This window comes from Vigna unguiculata, chromosome 7 (assembly GCF_037176805.1).
Source record: "Vigna unguiculata cultivar grain cowpea cultivar isolate G323 ecotype 2 chromosome 7, ASM3717680v1, whole genome shotgun sequence".
Taxonomy (NCBI): domain Eukaryota; kingdom Viridiplantae; phylum Streptophyta; class Magnoliopsida; order Fabales; family Fabaceae; genus Vigna; species Vigna unguiculata.
In genome coordinates this window covers 40629600-40651424 of record NC_140798.1, presented here as the reverse complement: position 1 = coordinate 40651424, position 21825 = coordinate 40629600, and the positions used below count along the sequence as shown (strand labels likewise).

General features: G+C 33.7%; 2 protein-coding genes across 2 annotated transcripts; both read left to right on the top strand.

The window, feature by feature from the left end:
- The first annotated feature begins 15638 nt into the window (after positions 1 to 15638).
- LOC146884874 (uncharacterized) lies at positions 15639 to 18320 on the top strand. The gene has a single exon (XM_085676059.1). It carries the CDS (start codon positions 15639 to 15641, stop codon positions 18318 to 18320), a length of 2682 nt encoding a protein of 893 aa, XP_085532185.1.
- A 1591-nt stretch (positions 18321 to 19911) lies between these two features.
- On the top strand, positions 19912 to 21112 carry LOC146884873 (uncharacterized). Its single transcript, XM_085676058.1, has one exon. The coding sequence runs from the start codon at positions 19919 to 19921 to the stop codon at positions 21110 to 21112; it is 1194 nt and encodes a 397-aa protein (XP_085532184.1). The 5' UTR covers positions 19912 to 19918.
- The last annotated feature ends 713 nt before the right edge of the window (positions 21113 to 21825 follow it).

Sequence of the window (21825 nt, the reverse complement as noted above, 5' to 3'; positions counted from 1 at the left end):
AAAAATTCTATTGTAAAATTTATCTTGTGAAAATCATGTTTTGGAAATGTCAGAAAAATTGTTCATTATAAAAAGTCACTATAAAAATTATGGGGTTACATTTAGAAATTATGGAGATGTACAAAGAAAACGACGAAAACAAACTTAGGCATGGACCACATTATGTATAATGTGGGCCTTGGCCTGTGTTCTTTAATTTGAAGCATGGTGTAAGCGTATTTTATTTTAAACTTCGTCCATATTAAAAGAAAGGGCCAACCTTTTTCAAGGTTGAAACCGTGAGACAACTTTTTTTATCACACAAACTGCAATTTTTTTTCAGCAGAAAACTGATATAAAATTTATAACCACAAAATAAATCTTACTTTTTAACTCTAAAATGTATCTCCAATATCAAAAAAATTATGATAAATGAATACAAACAAAACTTAAAAACCATGTGGCTAGTAAGAAATTAAGGATGAATTAGACGTAAAAGTTTGTTAAAATAAATAATAAGAAAAAATGCAGAGACAAGTGTGAAGATTTTTACGTGGAGGGTTTGGGTTAGGCCCAAAAATTGAAATAGAGAAATAGTGGATGTTGAAAAGGCAAAAGGCTTTTTGATGGGCCCCTCAGACGAATGTCTGGTGAATGCGACCATTTGGTTCTTTGTATACAACAACAGAACATTATTTATTTGCAACGCATGAAGTTGGAAAGGAAAAAAAGAAAATTTAAAAAACTGGCACACGTGGGAGTGGGAAAGTACCTCTCTACCAAATCAACCACTTTCATAAAAGTCCAAAATTAGTGGGTTTGGATATTATTATTTGGTTTGGAATTAAATTGGATGGAGTTAGAGAAAAAAATTGATGGATGGATACATCTTATGTAACTACGAAAATGTCTCTTTCTTTAAATACCACAAACTTTTCACCTTTCTCATTGTCCTCATTCCTGGAAACACCCCATAACACATTTATATTCATCTTGTGCATGATATAATAAATTAGTGGATGATTCGTTAGCGGTTTGAGATAGCGAGTAAAATAAAATGTCCAAGAAAGTTCGATAGTTTATTAACTTGACTCTGATACTATGTTAGAAGTGGGGTTTAAGCTTAACTTAAGTCCACAAAACCAACTTGTAAAATAAATATTACATTCACTTATATATTGAACTTATCTTTAGTTGATATGAGACTTCCAACATATACTCTAATTAAATTAATGTTTTACTATCATGTTAAAAAAATATAAAACAATAATTATTCACAGTTATTTAACTTCTGTGAAATATTAAACGAGTGTAATCTTAGTTGGGCAATTCATAAAAAGAAAAACAGTCACTTTCCATTAATTAATTATTGATTAATGAATCTTAATAATGGTTTTTATTGGCAAGGTTTGGGTGTTGTTGCCATCAAGGTTGCTTTTAACTAACAGCTCTCTCCCCTCTAAGAAAAGTACTTCTGCAATCATTAATGTCATTACAATCCAACATCATACTCCATCCTTTTTTTTTTTTTTAATATGTTTGTCAATTTAAACTTTATTAAGATTTGTAACTGATGGGTCATTTAAACTAAATTTTATGTCTCGTATTATTTACATAATTACTAGTTTTGAAAGTGTTTGATGTAAAATATGTAAATAATTATTATCATAAATGGGACAAAGAAAATTACAAAGATGGGAAATCAAAATTCAAATTCCAGAACTTTTAAAATTCGACAGGAATTTAAATTCGTTTTTCACATGTATCAAAAAGGAAAAAAAATTAAACATCAAATGTCGTTGTTGTTCAAACTTAATGCAATTAATATATCTTATTTAAAATTGTGTGTTTGGTTTAAATGTTAAATATTTCTAGAATTACTTGTTTATTGCTTATATTTAATTTGTAAAGTTATAATATTATATTTCTTTTATACTTTATATAATATTATTTTAATGATCTCTATTCAATCAGAGATCCATTATTTAATATTGACTTATTACCTTAATTGATAAAATAATTGATCTAATTTAAAAACAGCGTGGAAGTGTATTGATATTTGTCATTCTCATTGTGGGGCTCTAGCTGTCAACTAACATCATAATGTTTTCAGAGTTTATTTTATGATTTAATAGTGAAAATTATCATTATTATTACCTAATTAATAATAATTATATATATCTTTACGATAATTGCTACAAACGTTGCTAATTTATTACATATAAAGGGTATTATTCCGTGATTTTTTTGGGGCGTATGCAACCTAATAATATTCTTGTAATATTTTAAATCATCGAGTTAATTTTCATAAAATATAATTATTGTCCCAGTTTTCTTCATACATTTTTATTTTCAAAGATGCTTAATATTGAGTTATTTCTTTTATACAAAATAAACACTTTTCTCATTATTTAAGAGTATGTCAGAAAGGAATAAAGAATAATAGAAAGATGATGTTAAAATAAAAAGACAATATTAAGCTTATATACGTGTGTCTTGTTCTTATGGACATTTATGTTTTCTAATAAACACGCTGTTTCTTTCTTTCTTTCACTTTTATACATTGGCTAAAAAAAAACACTCCCTTCAATTTCTCGAAAGATAAAACTAAACTACATTGTATCTTATTCTTGTTTTTTTAGTTAAAATAATTTTACAAAGAAAAAAAATTCATTATATTTTCTTTTAAATACTCTGGAAATAACAATTAATAGATAACTTTTGTTGACATCCACATGCAAGAATGTTGATTTTTTTTTCATGTGTAGCTTTGACAATTTGTCTGGTATGATTTTAAAATGGTGGGGACAAATCCTTCAATTCGTTAAACATATAACTTGAGCAGACTATTTAAGAAAAAAAAAAATCTATATATGCAATACAGAAAATAACACGTTAATTCATAAAATATCACACAACTATAATTTAATTATACGTAGAAAAAACGTAGATGTCTTTGCCAAGCAGGCACTGTCTACTATCCACAAAACGCAATTATCTTTATCGATTTCCGTAGTTCTTTAAATAACTATAAATTTAACTTAATTAAACCAAAGCAGATAAGTAAAATCAAATTTACTTTTATTTTTAATTAATACGAGATTTATAATAATTTGTTCATAATAAAAATATTTTGCATTCACTTTGAGAAAGTTGAGTCTTGAAATTGAGTGAACTCTTTGTGATTGACGTTAATCTCATACAATAAGTTTAATAAGATAAAAATTTATCTGTAATTATATATTTTAATTTGATCTTATTTTGATGAATTTTTTTAAAGGAATTTACTTAACAGACACGATATAACACCATAAAAGTTTGAACAACTTTAAGGTATTATTAATAACACTAATCCTCTAAATGTCATACATATCTATATATAATAAAATCATTACTTAATAATGGTTAATAAAATCATTACTCTAAATGTTATTAAGTCATTACTTAAGAACACTAATAATAGTTTTAGTTTGGTGGTGGTGACGATAGTGATGATGATAGTGACAGTGTGACAGTGGTGAAAGGTCATGAAATAGAGGGTAAGGATAATGAAAGAGTGGATGGTGGGAGTCATGATGAAGTGAAGGTTGAGGGTAATTAAGTGGAGGACAAGACTAAATTGAACAAATTGAATTAAAATAGGGACTTATTTGAACAAAACACAAATAATCATAATTAAAACAGTCGATATAATGTGAACAATGTCAACCTGTAATTTTGTCATTATCAATTTAAATAACGTCAACAAAATGACGAAATTGAACATAATTTAGCAAAACATGAACCAAATTGAATGCGAAAAAAATAAGAAAAAAGAGGTACCAAACTAAACAAATTGGATCAAACAGTATTTAAATCTTAAATTTTTGTATGAAGTTTATTTTGTTAGACACCAACATAGTATTCTAGAAGACAAATGTATTGAATGGGCTTGTGAAACTCTGCACTTGTCATGCTTATTCCCAAGTCCTCAATTAATTTTTCAACTCTTACTAAATGACTCAAATCCAACCATGACAGGGTTAACCCACTAACTCCATAAATATCATCATTTTTCATATCATACTGTCTGTCATGTGAAGTCTTCTTCGACTCACACAACATATATACCACACTCTATGTGAATGAGATACTAGTTGAGTCAAGATAGTCTCACTATCACAATCTCTTTTTACATTTTAGACCGTAGTATTTTTTTCTTAAAAACAGCCACTGAACACCTAACTTATTATCCCAACTAAACAAAACATAAACAATTTAAACAAATAAAAACAAAAGTTTTTTTCTACTAGAATATCGTACTCAACTTATCAACTTTATTCTTTACAAAAATATCAATCTCTCAAAATTACTCATTTCAACATCATATTTATATTACAATTGGTCATAAATAAACACAAAAATATTCATAGGTTAACCCCTTTCACTGATAATAATTTTCTCCAACATATTTAGTTCTAGATTGTTGTCAAATTGTAATTACACCAACACTATCACCATTATACACTAACACAAATTCAATTCATCAAAGAAATTCCTAATAAGCATCACTCTATAATATATTATCAGTCAAATATATACCCATTTATAAATACAACACAAATAACCAACACTTCACAATTTCTCACAATTTCACTACAACAAACTTCGCCAAATTATTTACAGTTTTACAGTTGTCAATTATGTAATTTTAAATGATCAGCTTCTCTCACCTTAAGAGAAGTCGTAAGAATTCACTCATTTCATTACCTTAGCCCTTCAAGGTGGTGCACAACCATCATACCTGATTGCTTTATGTTTCAAACTCTCGTGCCCCATCCTTTGACCCTACTTGAATCCAAGGTTAGAATAAATCCCTTGAAAGGAAAGGCATGTTGGAAATGAATGGTTTCCTGAGATGTTTTTTCTGTCGCTTGCCTATTTACCCAGAGGAAGACTCTTATCATCGTTCTTTCCCTTACACAGTATCTCTAGTTACAACGGTTTTATATTCACAAGTCAAAGACTAAAATCAGCGATTGAATAATTGTTTAAGGACCACGTCTAGATGAAGATGCATATAGAGAACAGAGAAATCACATGTAACTAGAGAAAGTTGCAGACACCAAAAAAATTAGAGTTGCTCTATCAAAGTAAGAAAATTTAAACTTGCCCCAATATGAAATTGATTGACTTATATGATAAAATCTTTGACATTAATTGCTTCTATGACTTTGGATCTTCAAAAGATCAATTTATTACAAAAGAAGGAATGAGATTGAGAATTGAGAATGAAATAAGTTTTTGTACACGACCTCTGTTTTTAAAAAAAATTCCCTTTAAAATCTTTTAACTTTTTATAATATATATATATATATATATATATATATATATATAATATTATTAACAAAGAAAATAGAGCATTAGTATAATAATATAATTTTACTTTTTTTAGAATTTGTAATCAGGTTTTCACGTACAAAAGGCATCTTAATTTACATTCACAAATGTTGTTTTAGAAAGACATAAATAAGTGTATATATTTGCATCATTGGTATTATTGGTTTTGTAAAATCGATTCGTTTGAATATTTTATAATTGGTTAACATATCTTCAAACATTTAAGGTTTATGATGCATGTTGTATTATGGGAATGTTATATAAAGTTGATAATTTTAACCTATTAAAAAACATTTAATATATTGAACTAACTATCATAGTTAATACGACTAATTCTAATATATTTATTCTTGTTTTAATCCAGTACTCAAATCACTAGAATAAAGGTCTTTAAGTGTTTTCAACATATTAAAGCTCATTCAACTTGATGAAAATATTAAAAGAATTATAATTTTAAAAAATTTAAATACAATGAATCAATTAAACCAATAAGAATTAATGATAGAAATGGTAAAAAGTAAACAAAAATAAAACAAATAATTTAAAAAACTAACAATAGGGAAACTTTACTTATTTGCTTCTTTTTTGTAGCAAAGGGACTTTAAGAATAGACTTTATTTATCCCTCGAAAATTCCAACTTATGAAATGTATTTAACGAGGAGAGTGAGAAAAGGTGGAGGAATAGAAAGAACGTGTGATGATTAAGAAGAGAAAGGATAATGCATGGTATTGTATGGAGAAACATGGAGTGCAATTAGTGTTAGTGCCCCCACTTTGAGACTTTGGGTCACAGGGTACAGTACCATCTCTTTCACACCAAAAAGATCACCATCCAAATCATTTTTCCCTAGAAAAGATATCTCGGGTGCCCAATTTATAAACAAAGAAGAGAAAAAAATCATTAAAAAGTTGTAGCATGAGAAGAAGCTCTCCACAATTTAAGCCCCCAAATAATGGTGAAGAACACTGAAGAAGAATAAAGGATTGTATGACGGAAAGGACACAGTGTTGTTTGCACCTAAACTTTTACTAACGTGGCTGACACAAATTGACATTTGATAAGGATAATTGATATCGTAGTCCCATGTTTTAGGCTTTATAGCACTCCCTTAACACACCAAAACTACAACTTCTATCTTGCAAAAAGATACACTACTACTAACTACGTGGCTACCACATCTTACTCTGTATCATAAGGTATTAGGTTTTCGTTGTCGGGTTTCATTATATATGTGTTGCATTTTACTTCCTACACAATATGAATCTATTTGACTGTTCATTTCAAGTTGTTTAGATTTACTTGGGTACATTATAAATTACTTTATCAAAACTTGACGAAAAAAAGACACAGTATTAGTGATTATTACTCATTCAATAGCATGACCCGGTAATTTTATGTTAAAAAAAAACATTTAAATTTAAGTAATTTTGGTTAGAAATGAGAAATAAATTTGTCTCCGTACATATAATTCGCACTTGTTTTCATTTTGATGAAAAATCCTCACGTTGATTAAGTATGAATATAGATTTCAATTGAGTATGGAGATGTGATGAGTATTGTTTTGAGTATAGGAGTTGAACGTCTACTTAAATAATTTGTCGAGTCTTTTGATTTTCACTCCAATCATCCATTCAATCCTTTTGTCTGTTTGCCGATGGGGTGTACTTGTTAAAGACATTCTGATGTTAAAGTGAGCAATGGTTTGATTGACGAAAACAATAAATGTTATAATAAATGCGAGAGAAAAGTCTTAACAACCACACATTTGACTTGTATTTTAAGTTTTCTACTTTGAGCCATGATTAGGATCAGCCTAATCATGACTCAATTGATTTTTAAACTTGATTATTGACATGTTAACGTTATCACCAAACTAATTAATTCACTCTAATGTTGTTCGATCAAGCTTGTTGGATGACATTGCACCTAATTTGCATAAGAGGTCACCAGGGTGGAATCTCGGGGATAGTCCACATGCTAACATTGCAAGGGAAATTCAACATGTGGCCGTCGATGTGGCACATACCTTCACAAATGGATCATAGGGTGAAATCATGTGGACAATCCAACTATTGGCACTGGGTGAGGTAATCTACGAAGTCTTTTTAGGCAATCGACAGACATTGTACATAATTTGAAAGCCTTATTTGAAGTAATTTCAGTTGACCGACGATCCAGAGACCGATCGGTTCAATACGCGTTACACGAACACTGACAGACCACAATAGTCGAGGAGTCATACTATAGCTCTCCATGCTATTGGGTGAATCTTCTTTGACGTAATCTCAATTGATTGCTCAGTCTCATTCATATGGTGTATATTAATTTTTATTAGTATCAAAAAAGAGATTTAAAATAATAAGACATTTAAAATAATTTTAAACTCGATTTCTGTTTGTTTTAATAATTTCTTAATTTTATCAACTTTATTTTATTAATTTTGCAAAATTAATAAATATTTTAATTTTTATTAAATTTTATTTGATATTTTAATGTATATAATTATAATTTTTTTAGATATTTAATATTGAATATTAAGCGGTTATACAACCTTTAAATTTTTATAACCATTGTACTCTAATCAAACGTATTTTGTTAAGTTTATATTATTTAACGTTTTTGTTAATTGATACCTACTGTTTTGCTTTATTTATTGTCTTCCACTTATTAAAAAATACCAGGCTTTTCTGGTAACAAAACAATATTAAAATAACAACTGTTATATTATTTTATTAATCACAAAATATGTCAACACGTGAAAAAAATATGACAAAACAATATATAAGTATCTATTAATGAAAAATTAAATAACAAATATTTAATTAAAAGAACATAAAATTTTTGAATACCCAAGAAAAAAATTATACATATAATTAAAATATATAAAAAATTAGAATACCTAACAAAAAGAAATTCCTAAATTTACAGTGAAAGTTAATTCAACTGAACTAAATATGATGATGTACATGTATCTAATGATTGAAATTTGTTTAGACACAAATGAACTATACACTCAACAGTAAAACATTCTTTGGAAAAGTGTCCACTTTTGAAATATGATGTAACAACTCCTTTCCAAATTCAACGCCCAACCCTATCACGTTACGGGATTATTTATGTAATGAGAATTTATATTCAAAAATCTCATATAGATCAGCAGTATCACATAATTACTAAAGAAATTAATTTCCTATTCAATAAATTAAAAAAAATCATGAAAATAGAACAAAAACATTCACATAAACACAAAAAAAAAATCACAGAAATAGTGCTTATTTTAGAAACAAGAGGCATTGAAAATTAAAACTAAATAGCTAGTAATTATATAGTAACTTTTTAATATTTATTATTTAAATAAATTCAGTAATATAAATTTACTATTTCCTTCAACAAAGTAATTAACTATGGAAGACCTTATTTCTAAAATAATGTCACTTCGTGATACAGACGTTGAAAAAAGTATTCAAATTGTATTAAAGTTGGTTTTCTAATTGTAGCAAGTCAACTTTGTTCTTTGGCAAGAGATGTTCTTCACTTCACATTACTTTTAAATGTTCATCACTAATTGCTTTTAAATATTCATCACTAGCCTATGTAAGTAGTTATTGGCTACGCACTATTTTTCAGATATCAAAGCAAGAGATTGAACTGAACTTTGTTTTAAATATTATTAGTAGACTCTGCATTCATTGGCTAAAATAAAATATCTATAAAATATCCACATATTTTTATCGGGTAATTTATTATTTTTTTTCTCAAAGGCAACTGTGTATAATTATTATTTAAAATTTGAATTCAAAATTATTGATTAAAGTACAATTATGCATGTCCTCGGGTGATTAAATGCGCATTTAACAGTCCTTTCATGAATTTTTCTTTCTTTGTCCTCAAATTTTTGGCATGATTGAGTTCAAGCATCAAATTCTGAATCCTCGCTTGTATAAAGCCAGAAAAGGAGAAATCATGCCTCTGACCAAGTGTTTGTACTGTTACAGCTAGCATTTCAGTTTCATGAAAAACATTTTTTTGCCTTTATAATAATAATAATAATATAAACATATTTATAAGCAATAATTTTGGGAAACTGTCCCGTTTTACACCATTATCCTATACGTAGGAGTGACAAAACGGGTAAGTTCGATCCGTTTTGGTCCGCCTATGACCCACCATAAATGGGTCAAGACCAGGCTGATCCGCCTCTTTTTTTTCTTTTTAATTTTGTTTTATTTTTTTTAACTTTTTGTATATAAATCTATTATATATATATATATATATATTTATTTATATAATATAAAAAATATTATTTTTTAATTATCTTTAGTTTTAAACATAAAAAAAAAATATAAAAAAAACGGGTTGACGGACTAGGACGGACTGATCCGTTTTGGCCTACTAAACTGGCGGGTTGACGGGTTGAAAATTTCAACCCGGCCCACCCTTTTCTTGGCGGGCTGGCACGCCTGACCCATTTTGACATCCCTACCTATTTGTTGAAATAATTTTAAATGTCATATATTTAATAAAAAAAAAATTCATATATTTTTTAGGAGATGAAAACAAATTAAAATTATTTTCTTTTTTGTAAACTTAAAATTACTTTATGTATAAATTATTTTTTCAACTCTTAAAAAAAATCAATTTCTTCTCTATTTTTCTTCTTGGAAAAAGAAGAAGGTAACAATTTAAAAAACAAAGTAATTTGCTCAAATGTTAAGTTGTGTTCATTTTTCTAACAACCCTAAAATAGACAAATTCTACCGTGATCTCGTACATTTTAGGTATTTGAGCAAACTTGATAATTAGATGCATAGTACATACATAACAATCCATAATGTGTAGTTACAATCCATATCAATCCATAATGTGTAGCTACAATCCGTATCACAGTTTTACAAAAAGAGAAAACATTATCCACGTAATATGTACCAAAATGATATGCTACCAAAATGATAAAGTAGGACTACACAATACAAAATATTATATATAAATATATTTCATATCAATTTTTGTATATTTTTTCTTGAATCATCCTTTCCCCAGGTTTACTTTCATTTTCACCAACAAGATCCTTTACTTGTATCCTAAAACTATAATTGGAAAAGAGAAAACACAAGCAAACACACCAATAAAAAAAAGGATAAGCTAATTATAATTTCAAACATACATATATTATAACATCCATAATATTAAAACCATTACCACTTACAACCAATATAAGCAATTTCTCTATATAATAAACAACAAAAATTACAAACTCAATATTTGAGTTTATCCATTAACTTAGATACTAAAAACCTTGTACCTGCCATGTAATAGTAAAACAAAGCACAAAGGCCGGTCATACCAAACTACTCAGTCTCAAACCCCCTTATGATTAGGGTATGTAAGGTAACTTATGGTTTCGTTGTAAAAGGGGTTCCACCACAAATCTCGCTATAAGAATCTTTCTCAATTCTCACCACTTAAACTATGACGCTCTATGTGAAGTTATCATTGGTCAATGCATAACACTAAACTTCCACCACTCAATTCCATTTATCCACTATTTACTCATAATCCCATTTTTTTTTTCATGAAACACAATTTCCAACAAGTTCATCACATTTTGAACCATAATTATTCATAAAAACGGGTAAACTTGCTCAACGAGACCAACTGCTTACTCAACAAGTTCCTCTAGACGGACCTTCGTTCAATGAGTAAATTATAACCTAGCGAGCTGAGCACTACAACAAAATGCAGATTTATTCATCCAACGAGAGTATACTCATCCAACGAGCAATCCCCTACTCTTTGTCAAACTCAAATTTGACACTCGCCCAATGAAAAGAGATACACCCAGCGAGTCTACATATGACAAACACATAAATATGCATTTTTAGACATGATAAAGATATTATATAATCTTCTACTTTTATTCATATATTGAGAGAGGTATCATATATTTGATTCTCTTTTATTATTATCAAATATTCTATTTTATTAGATTTTACTTTTATCTCTCTATGATGGGACATTGTACTCTATATATTGATCAAGGTTCTAATAAATTAGGAAGCAAGCTCTCTTTGAGTTGTTTTCACCAAAGACCTCTTGTGCATATTTTTCCTTCCCATGGCTTATACATATCTAACAAGACAACACCATACATTCACAAACATCATCTCATGCTTCTTTTAACACCGTAATATACCAATTTGAGTTTATAGAACTCATGATAACCCAAATAAACCAATTAAAGGTTAAATTAAAAAAACTTAGCATCAATCTCAACATATGTCACAAATTTCACATTTAGACACACATTCATGCACCAACCAATTTATTCCAAATGTGATTCAATAATCAAAATCAACTTACCAATTAATGTACCAACCAACCAAAACACAATTCAAAGTACATAGAAATTAAAATTAACTCCCTTTCCTTGGCTAAACAATCATTGCTCTCAAATATGCTCTTTAGAGCTCTATCTAATATAGGATGTTGGAAGTCCCACATCAATTGACTAGAGATAGGGTAATTTCATAGTATATAAGTGAGTGCAAACCTCACCTTACAAGGTAATTTGATAGTATATAAGTGTGTGCAAATCTCATCTCACAAGTCAGTTTTGTGAAGTTGAGTTAGACTTAAAGTCATCTCCTTTACACAAGAAAACCTAACTTGTCACAAAGACCTCAATTATAAATTTAAGTATATCATGATGATCATATCACCAAGAGCACCTTTGAGTCACATACATAGTCATACGGTTTACATACAACCCAAAGAGCTAAAACACCTTAAGAAGGCAAATAAAAGACTTACTCTGTTTTAGTTTTAGTTTTTTATAGGATGAACACGTAAAGTTTCTTCCCAGGATTGATTGTACTGTCTAATAAAGATAAAAAATTTAGAAAGATGACAAAGAGAAATCTTAGAAATAAGTTTACATAGATTGTAATAAATAAACTTTAAAGTTGTTTTATATACTAACTTTATAGTTTCTCACCACTAGTCTTATATTCTTTTATAGGTTCTCACACATTTCAAGTTATATAACTATATTATCATTCATTTTATATAAAATATTTGATAGTTATTTATATTGTAACATTTGAAAACATTGATTTTATACATATTGTCCATTTTAAAATTAAGAGATCACTAAAAAAATTTACAATCAATTAATACCACTGAGGTGTTTAGTTGAATATTGGGATGAAGATGAGTGAAAAGAAAGATAATTTATTTATCTCTAATTTTTTTTAACCAATCTAAACCAAAGATGACATACCCTCAGTTGTAAAAATTTGATGATTAAAAACACACCATCATTTGTACTTAACATATTTACATGATCAATGGATATATTAATTAAGTTTATGTTAATAAACTGTCTATAAATAAGTATGTTATACATCAATTACTAATACTCTTAGATATAACTTTTAAATAATAGAATTATTGTCGTATATGATATTTTGTAACTATTTAATAAAATAGATTTATTAATTTGAGCATTTTAATTGCATTCATATTAATTTGCTCCCAGACTTATTTTCATAATTTTAAAAGTCATTAACATCATTCCATAAAGATAAATATAAAAAAAAAAAATTCATAGTCTTCTCCGAATTAAACTTTAATAAAATAAGAATGAAAAAGGATTATTAATGAAAAAGGTTAAAGAGTGTAATCATGCTACTTATTTTTTTTTTACCTGTGAACAATGATAGTGATTTTTATTTCCAAAAGATGAGTTAGTAATAACATGAATACATTCATCAAACAGATCAATTAGACCTTTTGGTGCAGTGATGTAGCATGAAACCATTTTTTTATGGTAAATTGTGTGCTTTCAATCAACAACACAACTTTACACACGTATGATTATTATAAAATATAAGCTAAGCATGAAACCATTTATTTATTATTTATTTTATTTTTAAATAGTATTATTATGCATTATTCAACCTTGAAATTAATTATTATGCAATATTTAATTTTTATGAGCAATTTGAATTTCAATTTCTTATACGTAAAATTATGATATTTTATTATATTTGTAAGACTCACTCTTGTTTTAAGTAAATTGACTCAGTTTTTTTTTTTAAATAAGGACTCATAATCAGCCCATTAGAAGTTTCTAGAACCACTTTTTAGCAACTAATTCTCATTTTTGTCTTTGTTTCAAAAACAATCCACCTCTTTTCTCTCCTGTTTGAAACATAAGTTTTGTTAGGACACAACAAGATCCTTCTTTGAGCTTACTGAACGTTGTCATCTGTGTAAGTAGAACTCTAAACTTATGTTCCCTTTCGTTTCTTTTTTGTTTGGAAGCTTTGGTTCCACTCACTTTAACATATGTTAGGGTCTTAGTTTCCTTGGTCTGTTTTCGAGCTCTGTAAGCTGTAATCGTGCAGTGACACTCTTCTATTGGAGCTTGCTCTTCAGTTAGCCTCGATCAAGGTAAGGGAAGCTAGGATTTTCACGTTTTCCCTTAGTATCTATCTGTTTTTAGTTTTGTTTCATGTTTGTAAAGCTTGTTTGCTGTTGTGGTTGCCTGGAATTTTTTTTTTTAAATGTTGTTTGGCTTCAAATGTTTGATTGCATGTGTGAGCAGGGGAGGAACCTGTTGTTTTCGCCCAAGCGAGCAGCCCTCGCTTAAGACAAAATAGTAGAAAACCCTCAAGGTTTCTGTTCCAGTTGTTAGCGAGAGTAATCTCACCCAGGCGAGGAGGTCTCGCTTAAGCATAAGTTGCTAAAACTTGACAGTTGATAATGTTAATTTTTACCATTATCCAAGCTATATTTCATTAGCAAAATCATCTCTTCCAAAGCTTTTAACCTACTTAATCCTCAATTTTACCTTACTTTTGTAAATAAATACATTGTGGGTTACATTGATCTAATTATACCACTAATCCCCATTTTTGTGTCTTTTTTTGTAGATGGGAAGCTTTGTTCCAAAAATCCAGACTAATGAGTGACCCGGAATAGCAAAGAGAGAAGAAAATTGTCAACAGGAAGCGCCTGGCGACGCGAAGCCAGCGCCAGGCGGAACAGACCGCCAGCCACGCGCCAGACAAGCGCCAGACAGGCGCTACTGTCAGTCCCGCCTGGCGGCACTTAGTCACCGCCGGGCGGTAGCGGGAAGAATTGCCCCCTGTTTGGTGGCTTGCGCCTGGCGGTGAGACCCTTCCGCCAGGCGCCCTTTTTCGCTGATGTGTCAAGTGACCCCTTTTTCTTCTGTTTTCGCGAAGGGAAACTCATCTTGGACATTTTGGAGCTCGAGCAACGCGATTTGGAGAGCTTGGAGGAGTGCTAGGGCTTGTGGGAACAGCTCCATCTTCCTCTTTGTATCTCTTTCTCTTCCATTTTTCCATTTTGTAAGCTTGAGCTCTCCATGACAATGGAGAGCTAAACCCATTTTTGTTGGGGTTAGATGTAGCCACTTAACTCTTATGTATTTTCGAATGGTTTGAATATATATATACTTCTTCCATTGATTTCTAGTATCTTTGTTTATGCATTTAAAGCTTGCTTTGTTTTACCCATTCATTGCATGATATTTGGGTCATTAGGTATTGGAAAATATCTCTTGAAACCTTGAATTGGAACAAGATACCTAATGGAACTTGTATCTAGGAATGGAACTTGACCCATTAGTTGTCTTAAACCCTAATTTGTAAAGCGGGTTTGTTTATTTAGGGATTCAAGGAATTGACTCTAAATAAGGAAACCTAGGCTCATTCAACTAAGGAATTAGAGTTTGAGTAAACTTGTGGGTTGACATTAGTAATTAATGGAGAAGAGTGTTATTGTTTAATATACATGAGAGTGAAGTAGGTAAAGTCTAACTCCAACAATATCAATCCATTGCATTTCTAGTCTTTACCATTTTCTAGAGTCTTCAAATATCCAAGTTCAACTTTACTTGTTTATGAAACATTTACTTTATTGCATACAAAAACCCAAATTATGAATTTATTCATTAGTTTAAATTAGTCACTAATTACGCAAATATTTAGTATACACGAGTCTCTTGGGAAACGATATCCCGGTCTTACCGGTTACTACTTGCGCGACTTGGTACACTTGCCAAAGTCTTAACAAGTTTTTGGCGCCGTTGCCGGGGACCCGTGTCTAATACTAGACTATTGTGTGATTTTTGACTTATTTAGACTTAAATTCTTTTGTGCATATTTACTGTTTTTGTTTACTTATATACACACATTATTTTTTTGGGCTAACTTGTAGTTCGAGCTTGTTTTTGTTGTTGCTCTATAGTTTATGCAGGGTAGGATCCGTACAAGGAGGACTGCATCTTCAGAACCACTCCTTGTTGATCCCGAGATAGAGAAAACTGCCCGCAGAAACAATAGTGCCACAAGGAGAAGACGAGCTCAAGCACAACAAGTTGCCCATTACTCTTCTGATTCAGACACTCTTCCGTCTACTTCTCAGAATCTTGATTCTTTGCCAGAAGAAGAAATGGCTGAAAATCCTCATGGTGATGGTAGGGGTCGTGAAAGACGCACTTTGGAAGATTATGCAGCGTTCACAGGCCATATCAACTTCAACAGTATTGCTAGGCCAACTGTCAATGCCACCAACATGGAGATGAAGCCAGCTCTTATTCATTTGGTGCAGAGTAATCAGTTCAACGGCCTGTCTCATGAGAATCCTTACACTCATCTGGCCACATTCTTAGAGATATGCAATACTGTGAAGATCCATCAAGTTCCTGATGAAGCCATACGACTGAGTCTCTTTCCATTCTCACTAGCAGGACCTGCAAAAGCCTGGTTGAATTCCTTTCCTGAAAATAGCCTCACTAACTGGGATGATGTGGTTGCAAAGTTCTTGAGCAAATATTTCCCCCAGTCCAAGGTTAATAAGGGAAAACAGGAAATCTCGGCATTTCAACAAGATATAGATGAGTCCTTGGGCCAAGCATGGGATAGATTCAAGGGACTGCTGAGGAAGACTCCCATTCATGGGTTTGATCAACCTACACAGCTTACTCTTTTCTTGGCAGGTCTTAAATCCCAGTCAAAGTTGATGTTAGATGCCTCTGCCGGTGGGAGTATCAAGTGGAAGACGCCAGAGGAAGCTTATGAGTTAATAGAGAATATGGCCGCCAATGATAATGAAGCTTACACTGAGAGAGCCCATTCTCAAAAGAAGGGTATTCTAGAGCTTCAATCTCAAGATGCTCTATTGGCTCAAAACAAGATTATGACTCAGCAGTTGGAGACCCTGATGAAGAAATTGTCACAACTTCCTCAAGAGCTTCAAAACGCCTCTGTAGCTCAACTTCAACAAGTGCAAAGTTGTGAGTTATGTGGAGGAAACCATACCAATGGGCAATGTGCTATGCCAAGCACATCTCAAGAGGAAGTTAGTTATATGGGCAATCAAGGCCGACCAGGGAACTATAACCAGGGATGGAGACCTCATCAAAGCATGGGCCAAGCTGGACCTTCCAATAGGCCCCCACATCAACAAACTTACCAACATCCCTCTCTGACTGATAGAACCTCAAAGCTTGAGGACATGATGCAACAGTTCTTGCAAATGTCAATTCAAAATCAAAAGAACACTGATGCATCAATAAAAAACTTGGAGGTGCAAGTGGGGCAATTAGCCAAGCAATTGGCTGATCAACAAGGAAGTCCTTTTTCCGCCAACACCGAAGCCAACCCTAAAGAGCAATGTAAGGCCATCTTCACTAGAAGCGGAAAGGAGGTTGGACTAGGTTGCAAAGAAAAGGTGGAGGCCAGAGAAAAGAGAAAGAATGAAGAAAAGATTCAAGAGGAAGAAGTTGATGAAGAGATTGTTGAGGAAGAAGGAAAGAATAAAAGTGAAGAGAAGGATAAAGAGAAAAGACAAAAAGAGAAAGTTGTTGTGAAACCCCTTCCTTATCCTAAAAATCCTTCAAGAAAAGAGAAAGAGAGACAGTTAGCTCGATTCAAGGACATATTCAAACAACTTGAGATCAAGATCCCGTTTTCTGAAGCACTGCAACAAATACCCTCTTATTCAAAGTTCATGAAGGAGTTCCTGGGCAAAAAGAAGAAATACATAGAAGAGGAAACCATTGAAGTGCAAGGGAATTGTAGTGCCATTATTCAGAAAAATCTTCCTCCAAAATTCAAGGATCCGGGTAGCTTCACCATCCCCTGCACCATTGGAAATCAAGATATGGGGAAAACTCTTGTTGACTTAGGGGCTAGCATTAATCTTATGCCCCTATCTATGCTTAAAAAGATTGGTGGTCTCGAAGCCAAGCCAACAAGGATGACCTTGCAGCTAGCAGACAGCTCCATCAAATACCCTTATGGCGTGGTGGAAGATGTGGTGGTGCAGATAGATAAGCTCAAGTTCCCGGTTGATTTTGTGGTGATGGAAATGGAGAAAGATGAAGGGGTACCACTCATTCTTGGGAGGCCATTCATGAAGACAGCCAAGGTTATCATCAATGTGGATGAGGGAACGCTGAAATTGAAGGACCAAGATGAGGAAGTGAATTTCAACGTTTTTGAAGCTGTGCAAGAATCAACTGATGAAGAAACTAGTCTTAAGGCCATCAATGAAGTCTTATCTGTGACTAGTAGACCGTGGCAAGCTTCTAAGTTGTTTGGAAAGTGCTCAAATTGTTTCTCTGCAAAAGTGAATGAAGAGAGGGAAGAGAAAGATGATGCTCTAGTTCACCACCACTCTTTGATGGGGACTAATGGATTGAGACCTGGCCAACCAATTGTGATGAGAAAGGAACATTTGAAGATTTCTCCTAGAAGATTCAAGTCAAATTGGGCAAGGCTATGGGTTATTAGAGACATCAAAGTTGATGGAAGAATTGAAATTGAAGCTCCTTATTCTAGAAGGACTAAATTGGTGACTAGTGATCAATTGAAGTTGTATAGGTGTGAGGTTGGGAAGGAGCACACCAAAAGCAACAACCAAGCTTAAGCGTCTTACCCGTCAGGCTCGTGACGTTAAACAAGCGCTTCCTGGGAGGCAACCCAGTGCTCTAAACTCATTCTAGCTTTTAATTTTCGTTTTTTTAAGATAGCTTTGTGTTTTTATGCATGTGTGAAGTGTGTTAGCATAGATTGTTGTGTTTGAATTGATGTTTGAACTTTTTGCTAATTTTGTTGCATGCATTTGTGAATTTGTGGAAGTATAATTTAGAATGTTGTTAAGCATGTTTAGTTTTAGGATGTGATAGCATGTGATTATGTTCAACTTTTGTGCATTATAGAATGTGGTAGTGTAAAATTGGTTGTTTGTGAGAATAGTAGTAGCATAGCTTGTGTAGTGAATTTGTGTTTTAAGTTAAGTGTGCATGTGTTTTGTGAATTGAATGTTTTGCTTGAGTGTGAATGCTTGGTTTGAAGTTGAAAAGCCTGAAAAAGTTTGTGTGCAAGAGTGAAGGGTTGGTGGGAGCACAATAGAGTCAAAGCCAACCCAACCATAACCCAAAAATACAAAAAAATCCACCCCTGCAGCTTAACCGCCTGGCGGTTCATTCCCTTCCGCCAGGCGCCATCAGATAATTCAGCCCCTGGGAGCATTCCAGGAGCCAGCCGCCTGGCGGCTCCCTAGCTCCCGCCTGGCGCCATACCAGAAAAAGAGGTCCAGGGGCATTTTACTGGTGTACCGCCTGGCGGTTCGTGACCTCCCGCCAGGCGGTAGCGCTGCGCGAGCTGCTGTTGGGCCTTTTAAAATCTGTTCTGATCTGGCCCAAACCCTTACCCTTATTACTCCCGCCTGGCGCCTTGCTCTCATTCCTCACCACACTCATAACCCTAACTCTCAATCTCACTCTCTACTTCCCAATCTCTCTCATATTCAAACCCTAATCCCAAATTTGAACCCACTCTCGTTCCCTCGTGCCCTAATCTCGCTCCCATTAGCACTACCGCCACACACTCGCCAGGCGAAACGCTGCTCCAACCCCTTCCACGCACAAACCCACTCTCACGGACTCTCCAATCTCACCTCTTGCAACATTCACTCGTGCATTCCACTCAAGTAAAACATCTTTCTTGTGCTCTCCTCGTTTTTGCATTTTTGATTCTTGTTTTGTTACTCCATTGTTGATTCACTAGCTTAGGGTTTACTTTGCTTTCATATACATGTTGTTTTTGTTGCTATTTGTGTTTAAAAAAAAACTCGTGTTTGTTGTGTGGACTGCCATTGTGATGTTGTTTTTCTGCTGTTTTGTGCTCTTTGACCAAAATCCATGGCTGGCCTGTTATGTACCGCTTGGCGGTGGCCAATTTGGCCTGTTTTACCGCCAGGCGGTGGCGCCTTGCAGAGCTCACTGGTTCGAGCTGGCGCCTGGCGGTCATTTTTAAGGGGCCAGGCGGTGGCCCCTGTTTTTGCCTCTTTCTTTGTTTTTCTTGTGATTATAGCTTGGGTTGTGAGGCACCAATGCTACAGGAGTTTTTGCATATGAATGACTTGACATTTTGTTGTTCTAGTTTAGTCTTTAGATGCAATTAACTCTCTTTTTGATTGAATCTCTCACTTCAATGCTAACTCTAAATTGCCTCTTTGTACCAATGTTTATTTTGCAGATGGCATCCTCCTCAAATCCCAAAAGAATGAAGACCTCCGTGGGGAACCCTTCGAAAGGGCAAAAGCGAAAGGAGAGAATTTACTCTCATCACTTTCTCACAAAGGATAATGAGGACCGCTTCCAAGTGGTCATGCAACGAAAGTTGGTGGCAGAGAGGAAAGTGATTCTTAAGCCCGGGGAGGTCAACGAATTTCAGCTGGAGTTGATCAGGCGTGGCTGGGAAAGGCTGGGTAGCTATCCTAGCACTTTTAGTGTAACCTTGGTGAAGGAATTTTATGCTAATGCCAAGGTTACCACCTCCGCAGCCCCCACTTTTCTCAGTTACGTGCGGGGGAAAAGGGTGCCCTTTGATGCTGACACGATCAACGAGTTCTTGGGCACCCAGCTGGCTGATGATGTGGAGTGCCAATTTTCAGTGTTGGAAGATGAGGGCGTGGCGCCTGGAGAGCTGCTCCAAGCACTCTGCTTGGCGGGTGAAGGATTTCACAGGGGTACGATTCAGAGAGGTTCCCTTCACCCCTTGGCCCGCTTCTGGTCAGCATTTGTGCACGCCAACATCTCCCCGTGCTCCCATGTGTCTGATCTTACGGAGGGACGCGCCACCATTCTGTATACCATCCTGACAGGTCGGGTGATGGATGTAGGGCAGTTTATTGCAAATGAGATCCACCGGTGTGCCAACGCTGCTGGCAAGGCCGCTCTTGGCCATCCCTCTCTCATCACCCATCTTTGCAGCCTGGCAGGGGTGGATATTTCTGTACCCCCGTTGGAGAAAGCAACGCAGGACCTGGACTTTTCATATTTTCAGAGGTTCTGCTCAGTTGCTCCCAGACCCAGGAGGCGCCATCAGCCACAGCCAGAAGCTGAGCCAGAGCCCGAGCCCGAGGCAACTCCCACCATTGACATGCGGTTGCAGGCTTTGGAGGCCAAGCTCGATCACCTTCAGCTCCTGGAACCCCAGATGCAGGCCTTATACCGGATGGGGATGGCCAATGCTGACATGCTTAGGGGCATCTCCCTAACTATTCCTGAGTTGCACACCCCATCAGCTGAGGAATTTGCTGCCACTGTTGCTTGGCCTGGGGCCCAGGCCACTACTACTAGAGGAGGTGGAGCCTCAGCTGCTGCAGAGGATGAGGAGGAGGAGCTAGACGAAGAGGGCGAGGATGACGCCTGAGCATTTGGAGAGAGTGATTCACATTTTGCAGGACTTGTTTTGTTGATAGTCCTGATTTATTTTATGCTTTTAGTTTTCAGTCTTAACTTTCTTTTGATAGTATTGAACTTTTTAGCATAGTGTAGAACTTTGTAACTTGGTTGTGGTGAACTAATCTTTTGCATTGAATTACTACTTTTCATGATCATCTTTTGTGCTTGTTATGAAATAATGTTGAATTGGCTTGTGAGCATGAGCTTGTGGTTGTTCTCATTTTGATATAGTGATGCTTGAGTTTAATTGTGATCAATGATTTTGGCATATGTTGACAATTGTGGAACCCAAATACCCTGTGAGAGGTTGTGCCCCAGAGTTGATTTGTGTGAATGCTATCACTGTGGACTCATAATTGACTTTGCTTGAGTTCAATTGCTATTCATTTACTTGCATGCTACAGGTGATCAAGGCCATCTTTCTCTTTCTTGTTACATAATTGAGCCAATCCTTTTAAGTTGATTTCTTGTGCAAATCCTTTGAGTCTTCTTTGAGCCTTAAAGATAATATGTGCCATTCCTTGAACCTTGAGCATAGTGAAGATATTGACTACCTTACTTTGAGCTTGAGAGAGCAAATGATTGTTAGTCATGAGTATGGTTCAAGTTTGGGGGAATTATTGCTAATACAAGGGAGCATGGGAAAATTTGTAAAGTTTTTGGTTCAATTCAAAAAAAAAA

Coding starts and splice junctions, on each gene's coding strand:
- LOC146884873 (XM_085676058.1), top strand. CDS start 19,919: ATGTTTATTTTGCAGATGGCATCCTCCTCAAATCCCAAAAGAATGAAG.
- LOC146884874 (XM_085676059.1), top strand. CDS start 15,639: ATGCAGGGTAGGATCCGTACAAGGAGGACTGCATCTTCAGAACCACTC.